Genomic DNA, 9217 nt, shown 5'->3' with positions numbered 1-9217 from the left:
ATTAATTAATTTAAAAAAAAAGAAATTCTTTGAAAACAGATAACCAAATATCTTAGTCATATACCTGTATAAGTAAGGGGAAGTCTTAGATACTGATTTTTCTTTTTTAAATTCTTTTTTTAAATTAATTAATTAATTAATTATTTTTGGCTGCGTTGGGTCTTCGCTGCTGTGCGCGGGCTTTCTCTAGTTGTGGTGAGCGGGGCTACTCTTTGTTGCGGTGCGCAGGCTTCTCGTTGCGGTGTGTTCTCTTGTTGCAGAGCATGGGCTCTAGGCATGCAGGCTTCAGTAGTTGTGGCTCACGGGCTTAGTTGCTCCGCCGCATGGGGGATCTTCCCGGACCAGGGCTCGAACCCGTGTTCCCTGCATTGGCAGGCGGATTCTTAACCACTGCGCCACCAGGGAAGCCCCGTCTTCCTCTTTCTACTTCAGTTTCCCTCTGCCTCTTGCTTCAGCCCTCGGGCTGGAGTCAGCTTTGCAAGTTGTCCAAACTTTTTCTCACTTCCAAAATCTGCTGGCCACAGCCCCAGCCCCCACCCCAGGCCACCACAAGCTCAGCGTCTCTGCAGAGAACAAACCCTATCTAGACACCAAGGTGCAGATAGGTGACACCTCCGGCCTCTCCATCTGGTCTCAGGTAGGATAAGGGTGGGGATCAGCACTATAAACAGGCCCCATTGTCCCTGGTCCAGGCCCCAGCTCACTCAGGCCATGTCAGCCCAGGATCAGCATGGCTGTCTGCCTGTGGGTGGTCACCCTGGCCTCTGCCGCCCTCTTCCTTGTGGACAGGGGTGAGTAGGCAGAGCCTGGATTCTCTGTGGCTTGGTGTTGGTAGGTGAGCTTGCATGGGGCAGAGGCAGGGCCTGGAGCACCCTCTAAGGCCTTGGTTTTCTGCATATACCTTCTTTCTGCACCCTGGGCTAGGAGAAAAGAAACCTGGGTTCAAATCCTATCTCTGTCCCAGAATTGCAAAAGTCCCCTCCCCTCTTGGGGTCTCTGTTTCTCCAGCTATAAATTAGGTTGTTCTAGTTCAAAGCTGCACTGAGCAACTACTGGGCTAGAGATCGGGGAGGCAGAAGGGAGAAGTCTTATCTCTGGCGAGATAGGCAAGTCTGGTGGCTGTAGGGTGGTGGGTGCTGAAGAAAGCTTGGCCTGGGTCCTCTGAGCTCCCATCTGCTCTGACAGGCTGTGGTTGTGGGGCTGAAAGCAGCCTTGTGAGCACAAGGGAGCCCTCACCCTTGGCTACACACATGCCCGCAGGAGTGGGGCCTGCTCAGGGCCTAGGGCACCTCTGCAGTCTCGCACCTGCTGGGTATCAGGCATTGTTCTGAGCCCTTAGAACTTATCAGTGAGCACACCAGAAAAAGAACTGTCCTGATAGGTCTTTAAATCCAGTGGGGTCTGAGGGAGGGGAACCGACAATAAACAAGATAGGTGCAATGTATGTTAAACAGTATGTTAGAAGGTGATAAAGGCTAAGGAAAAAAATACTGGGGTGATGGGGATTGAGAGGGGGTTGCAATGTTAAATAGGAGGAGTTCTCTCTGAGAGGCTGATGTTTGAGCAAAGCTTGAAGGAGGCAGAGGAGTGAGCCATGGGTGTATCTAAGAGAAGTGGGTTCCAGGCAGAGGGAACAGGCAGTGCAAAGGCCCTGAGGTAGGAGCATGTCTGGAGCGTTTGAGGTACGGCAAGGAGGCCAGCGGGGCTAGAAGAGAGTGAGGGGCAGGGTGCAGAGAGATAGGAGAAGAGATGTTACAGGCAACTGGGAACTATATTGGGTAAGGCCTTGGAGGTCAATGTGAGGACATGGCTTTTCCTTTGAGTGAAATGGGAGACACTGAAGGGTAATGAGCAGAGTTATGTGTTAAAAGGTTTGCTCTGGTTGCTAAATTGAGAACAGACTAAAAGGGGAAGCAGGGTGACTACTTAGGACACACCTGGACAAAGTCATGATGTTACAGAGCAAGACCCAGCAGAACCCCAGGGACACTGGCCTCATGGCCAGTCTCAAACCCATTTCCCCAGCTGGGGTCATAGACTAGGGGCTGACACAATAGAGAATGGGTCTGCAGACTCTGGCCTGGCACAGCCTGCTTACTCCCAGCCTGGCATCCATTCCCTCAGCAGCTCTCTTGTTGGGAACACTGAAGAGGTTGCCCTAAAGAGAGTCCTTTTGCAGATTCCTGCCTGGGCTGTGTGAGGAAGGGGCACACTGGGCCAAGGTCAAGGGCAGTCTGGGGGTAAATGCAACTTCCCACATCATCCAGGAAGAAACTCTGACACCACAGGGTTCTGAACTTCTCCCCCACAACGCACATTAGTAGTCAAATCCTAGACACTCACTGTGTGAAGGGCATTGCCACTTGGAGGCAGAGACAAAGGAACCCCAAGGCGCTCAGGTCCATCGGAAGGTAGGAGTGACCCTGTGAGTGGGTGAGCACACGGTGGTGTGAAAGAAGCTACTAGGGTCTAGCTGTTTGTGGCCCCTCAAATTCATATGTTGAGATTCTAACTCCCAAGGTGATGGTATTGGGTGGTGGGACCTTTGGGGGGTGATTAGGTCATGAAGCCAGAGTCCACATGAATGGGATTGGTGCCTTATAAACGAGGCCCCAGAGAGCTCCTTCACCCCTTCACCACGTGAGGACACAGTGAGAAGGCACCGACTACTAACCAGGAAGAGGGTTCTTGCCAGACACCAAGTTTGCCAGCACCATGACCTTAGACTTCCAGTCTCTAAAACTATGAGTAATAAACGTTTGCTGTTGATAAGCCACCCAGTTTATGCTATTTTTGTTATAGCAGCCCAAACGGACTAAAACAGAAGCCTAAGTCCAGGCCTGCTCAGGAAGCCCTGGGTGATATCAGGGAATACTTCACTGGGAGGTGGTCTGTGTCTTGAAAGGAGGGTCTGAATCAATAGGAGGAGAAGGAGAAAAAGGACATTTCAGGCAGAGGGACCAGCACAAGCCAACACAGAGCTTGTTCCAGAAGAGTGAGCAGAGAGGAATGGCGGGGGCGTAGGGGTATGGGGAGGTGTACGAGGAAGTGAGCCCAGGGGAAGTTTGGGATCAGCTCATGCGGTGCCCTAAACGTAACATGAAGAGGCTTAGTGGTCACGATAGGGAGCCTTGGAAGGGCTTTATATTTTTTTAATGCTTTTTCCCCCCCGTTAACAATTATGCACCATGAAAGGCACAAGTCTTATCACTCAATGAATCCTATTCAATGTTTTTTTTTTTTTTTTGCGGTATGCGGGCCTCTCAGTGTTGTGGCCTCTCCCGTTGTGGAGCACAGGCTCCGGACGCGCAGGCTCAGCAGCCGTGGCTCACGGGCCCAGCCACTCCGCAGCATGTGGGATCTTCCCGGACCGGGGCATGAACCCGTGTCCCCTGCATCGGCAGGTGGACTCTCAACCACTGCGCCACCAGGGAAGCCCTATTCAATGAGTTTTGATGAGGCATATACCTGTGTAATCCAGACCCTGACCAAGATACAGAAGAGTTCCATCACTCCAGAAATTTCCCTCATGACAGTCAATCCCTGCCCCTACCCCACCCCTGCCCCAGAGGTAACCACAGCTCTTTTTTCCACCATACATTAGTTTGCCTGCTTTAGAATGTCACACAGATGAAACCATACAGTGTGGATTCTTTTGTGTCTGGCTTCTTAGGCGTGTTTTTGAGATTCAGCCATGGTGTTGCGTGTTATCAGTTATTGGATTGTTGGGTTTTTTTAAGTGAATTTATTTATTTATTTATTTATTTATTTATATTTGGCTTAGTTGGGTCTTTGTTGCTGCACGCAGGCTTTCTCTAGTTGCAGCGAGCAGGGGCTACTCTTTGTTGTGGTGCGCGGGCTTCTCGCTGTGGTGGCTTCTCTTGTTGTGGAGCACGGGCTCTAGGCATGCGGGCTTCAGTAGTTGTGGCTCGCAGGCTCTAGAGCACAGGCTCAGTAGTTGTGGTGCACAGGCTTAGATGCTCCGTGGCATGTGGGATCTTCCCGGACCAGAGCTCGAACCCGTGTCCCCTGCACTGGCAGGCTGATTCTTAACCACTGCACCACCAGGGAAGCCCTATTGGCTTGTTTTTATTGTTGAGTTGTATTGCACTGTATGTGTGTATCACAGTTTATCCATTCGCCTGTTGATGGACATTTGGATAATATCCAGTTTGGGTGATTATGACATGGAAGGGTTTTGAGCAGTGTGGTGACAAAGCTAGATTTGCATGTTGACACTTCAACAGTGCATCAGAGGTCAGTTTTGGTTCCCTTCTTCCTCTCTGCCTTGGAAATCTCTTGTCATAGCATCTTCAGGAAAAGCTAAAACCACAGCGCCTTGCCCACCTCTAGGGATAGAGAGCTCTCCACTTCTGGAGACAGCCTCCTTCATTAAGGCATAGCTCCCACTGAGAGAAAATTCTGGAACCCACACCTGCTTCTCTGCAGCCTCCTCACGCAGATGAGCTGTGCCCTGTGTGGCTGAGAAGAGCTCATCTCTCCCACGGCCCCATGACAGCCCTTCAGAGACTTCAGGAAGCAGCCTGCCCTTCTTCAATTTACGTGGATACCTTTCCTGACACCTGTGGTCTTAAACACAGCTCCCGTTCCCTCATCCACCTGTCACGCTCGCCAGTCACATTGCAATTTGCTTGTGTCCTGTAAGAAGTTCGTCTAGACCTCGAGGGGCCATGGGGCATGACTGCATGTGTGGAGTGACAGATCCACGTGCAAATCCAAGCTCTGCCCTTAACAAACTGTGTTGCTTTACCTGTGAGTCTCTTTCATAAGTTGGTCAAGTTCCCCGGGAAGCAGACTCTGGGGAGTGCTCACGGGGTAACACCTATGAGGGATGAGGGATGTTGACTGTGACGTAGTAGAGCTGGGATGGCCCATTAGCGTCATTCTGAGTAGAGAGGAGGAGTTCAGACCGTTGTACCCACATCACCCTGACGTTGGATGCGAGCTGTTTCTGGGTAGGGAATGCGACCTTGGGCAAGCCAACTCCATTCTCTGAGGGTAATTCCCAGGAAAGGACTCTGCCATGAGCAGCCAATACTCCTGGCAGCTGAGGAAATGAGTGCCTCTGGGGGTCGCAGACCACTGCTTCCTCTCCTGTTACACAGGCTTGAGAAAGCTGTGAATAGCAGTCAAGATCACGTGTTGTCAAGGCCTGGTACACAGTAACTGAATTATTTTCATTGCTATTGTATGGAACATAACAATCCCAATGGGATCTGACTAATAACTAACAGGAAGGACTTTCATCTCCCTAATTCTAGACTTTCTGTCTCAGTTCTTATAATACAAGGTCACATGAGCTTTCTGGGAGCGCCTGTCTGGTGACTCACTACCTTTCCTTGAGGAATTCCAGATTGGGTGGTGGCTGGACAGATGCCCCAAAGAAGCTGTCCTCAGGCCCCTGGACCTGGGGCCTAGAGCCAGTATCACCTAATTCTTGCTTCTTTGCCTTTCAGAAGTGCCAGTGTCGGCAGCAAAGTTCATTTTCTCAAGAATGGTAAGGCAGCTGCTTGCAGTTCTGGACTCAGGGCTGCTGATCCGGCCTTCCTTCTGCAGAGGGGAGCCCTCTCATCCATGCTGGGAAACCAGGCTTCTTCTTCTTTACACTCCTGCTCATACACCTTCAATGCCTCCGCAGTGACCAGGGTGGCCTCCTGAGCCTGCATGCTCCCCAGGTTAGCCCTTCCAGGCTGAGCAGGCCCACCCACTTCGCTAAAGATTCATGGCTAATCAGTGCAGAGTTCAGGTCTCTCGGGCCTGGGGCCTTCACTGCTGCAGGGCACTGCCCCCCTCACCCTATCCCTACCCCAGACCCCAATCCTAGTCCTGACCCTGACCTCAGGGCTGGCTTGAAACCCTTTCAGGCTGAGCTTCAATTAAGTCCTCTTTCTCCAGCCTTCTCATACTAGGGGCCTGATAGGTCATGTGGGCCAGGGTGAGTTCAGGAGCCCCCAAGGAGGCGGGGCCTCCTAGGAATGATGGGTGGTTCCGTCTCCCGGGGTCCTCAATAGGACCAGCAGCAGGGTTCTATTAGACCCTGTGAGGAGTGTGTGAGCCCATAAAGACAGGCACTCACCTGGATGCCCGCATACTTGGGCTCAGCAGATATAGGTACACACTTATGTACACACCCATGGTCCACGGTCGTGTACACACACATAAGCAAACGTGCCAAAGGGCCCTGAGTGGTTGGTTTCATGCTCTTTGGATCCACACTGGGGCCTTCTTGAATCTGGCTCCTCTGTGGAGATCCCCGCCTGGCTGCAAGCAGAGCCCCCACATCCCTCCTCTCTGCCTCCGAATCCCTGAGCGCCTCCCCCTTCCTCTCTTCCACAGCCCATCTGTGAGCACATGGCAGAATCTCCAGTCTGCCCCTAGATATATGACCCGGTCTGTGGCACTGACGGGGTCACGTATGACAGTGAATGCAAGCTCTGCTTGGCTCGCATGTAAGTCCACCTCCCCACCTTCCCCTGGGTTGGCTTGGGTGGGCCCCATCTGTGCTGCATATGAGTCTGAAAGGAGCAGGACTTGACCTGCTTCTTCCTTCACTCACACTTGGCCTGGGAAGAGTCCTCCAACATTTGCCCATAACATAGTGAGTGCAAGTATAAATCAAAAGAAGGCACATGGTTCCAAGCAGAAAGCCCACTGGTTGGGGGTTTGGGGTTCAGGTAGAAACTCTGGGCTCTTTTCCTTGTTCTGCCCCCGACTGACTAGGTGACCTTATTTGTTCATTTATTCCTCCAGCCAACAATTATTTATTGAACACCTACTGTGTGCTGGGCACTGGGGATACAACAGGGCATAATAAGCTAGACAGCATTACCGGCTCCTGGGGCAAACAGTCAGTCTAAGGGGGAAGCCAAGCTGAAGGTCAGCCAATGGCAGCACAGAATGCTAAAGGCCCAGATGGGGGCGCACAGGGTACTGTGGGTACCAGGCAAGGACAAGGCAGGGAAGACTTCCCAGGGGAGGTGACACCTCAGCTCAGCCCTGAGGGATAAGTAGAAATTAGGTAGGAAAAAGAAGAAACAAGGGAAGGTAATTCCAAGTAGAGAAATGAGTTTGGAAAGATCTAGAAGGGAAAGAAAGTTTATATTTGAGGAAATATAAGAAGGTGGGTATGCTGGAGTACATTCTCATTTAAAGGAGAATGGCGGAGGGCAAGAAATGAGTCTAGAGCGAGCAGGGCCAGAACATGACCTTGGTACATCGGATCTCCTACTTGGTCTCATTTCTTCATTCATCAGACCTTGAGCCGGCCAGAGCTAAGTGAGAACACAGAAGAGAAGAAAGTCTTTGGAAGCTGCAATACTCTAGACAGATGGACACTGTCCTAACTTGGAAAACGATCATGATAATTAAAGACTCATGGTTACATTGGGCGTAGAATCGACAAGCTGTGAGATTGGATGTGAGGGGTTGACAGGCAGGAAGGAAGCAAGAGCAACATGCTGGTTTCTAACTTGTAGGCTTGGGTGGCTGGTGGTGCCATGTGGCAGGGGGCAGGGTGTGTGTGGCAGGCTTGTGGGGCGATGATGTTCGTGGACAGTGGAGCCTCTGGGACATCCCAGCGGCGATGTACAATGGACAATCACATGAACAGGCCTGGAGTCTAAGACAGAGGTCCAGGCCAGACAGATTTGCGGCCAACAGCATGCAGAGGTGGTTGAAAGCCCAGGAAGCTGAAACCGCCCCGGGGGAGGGTGTACAGAGGGAAAAGCTGTAGAAGGATATGCCCAGGGAGCCCTGGGACCTCCCCCGCACTGTACACTGGGTGGGTGGGCAGAGCTCAGCAGGGGGTCTGGACTGGGCCAGGGTTCCTGAGGGTACATTACGGTTCCTGAGGAGGTGGCCTCACCCTTGTCTGCTGTGATCCTAGAAAAAAGACAGGACATCCAGATCGTGAACGATGGCAAATGCTAACCCCACAGGAGCCCCTTGAGCCATGAAGCTTCAGGCTGGAGAACCTTGGTGGGCATGGAGAGGATGTGACATGAAATAAAAGATTCAGTACAACCTGGCCAAGCAGGTCAGTGTCTTTGGGGATCCTGGGGAGGAGGCTGGCATAGGGGGGAATTTTGCAGTCCTCCCTATTCTGAATCTGATGTCCTCTCCATCACTCTGGTGCTCCTCAACCCTGTCACATGTTCCCCTAGAGGTCCCAGGCATCTTCTGCCTTCTCGAGGGGGTCAGGACTCTGAGAGTCAGTCCCTGTCCCCAGGGCTCTATGCAGTGCTCCTGTGTGCCCCAGCCTGGCCTGTCACTGAGGTCAAGAACCTAAGTGAAATCTGTACCCTCTGCCACTGCAAGGCCCAGCTTCGAACAGCCTTTGGGAGGGTCCCACACCCCTCAGAGTTTTCTCCCTGGGCTGTACCAGCACCCCAAATCTCACTCACACACACACACACACAGACCCCCACACATGTCGACACTATCATGGCTGATATTCAGGTGGTATTCATCATACATCTGACTGTTTATTACAATACTGAACCAGGTCTGTAATTGTTGACAACAGGTACTGCCCCAAACCCTTGAGTGTCCCCCTGCACCCTGGCCACCACAGCAGGATCATGTCCAGACCCTGCTCTGCTCTTTTAGTCAACATCCATTCTGACTGGTTGTTAAATATGTTGACATTGGACACACACAGCTCACCTGGGCAGGAATTGTTGCTGATAGGTCTGCAGGTAGCAGGAACTGAGAGGTCACCTGTAAGGCCCTTCTATGGCTATTGACAATAGAAACTTGTTTCCCACCTGCATAGGGTTGGTATAGGATTAAGTCTGGCTGTGAGAGACCAAAAAGCCGAAGTAACAGTGGCTTAAACAGATAGAAGTTAATTTCTCTCACACACAGACCTGTTAGTATGCTAACTTCATGTTACTTTTATATTATACTCTGCTATCCTTATCAGTTTCCACCCCAATGTCCAAATAGCTGCTTCAATTCCAACCATCATGTCTACACTCAGCCCACAGAGAGGGGGAAAGGGCACTCTACTGCATCTGACGATGCTTCCCTAAGATGTATACACAACCCATTGGCTAAAATGTAGTCTCTTTGCCATGCTAGTGCAAAAAGACTGGGAAATATTATTTTATCTGGTTGGCCACATACTAAGCTGCAAATTAGTAGTTCACTTAGTGTAGGAAGAGTGGATATTGGTGACATCTAAGTCTCTGCCCTA

General features: G+C 51.3%; 1 protein-coding gene across 1 annotated transcript; it reads left to right on the top strand.

Annotated features, from left to right (window-relative positions):
- Window positions 1–730: 730 nt before the first annotated feature.
- On the top strand, window positions 731–7950 carry SPINK4 (serine peptidase inhibitor Kazal type 4). Its single transcript, XM_060102382.1, is given in 5 exon segments — window positions 731–791; window positions 5478–5518; window positions 6358–6470; window positions 7649–7650; window positions 7907–7950. Coding segments are annotated over 5 exon segments (261 nt in total).
- The last annotated feature ends 1267 nt before the right edge of the window (window positions 7951–9217 follow it).

This window comes from Mesoplodon densirostris, chromosome 6 (assembly GCF_025265405.1).
Source record: "Mesoplodon densirostris isolate mMesDen1 chromosome 6, mMesDen1 primary haplotype, whole genome shotgun sequence".
NCBI lineage: Eukaryota > Metazoa > Chordata > Mammalia > Artiodactyla > Ziphiidae > Mesoplodon > Mesoplodon densirostris.
The sequence above is the reverse complement of the archived record's forward strand: the minus strand, read 5'-3'. Positions and strand labels throughout refer to the sequence as shown.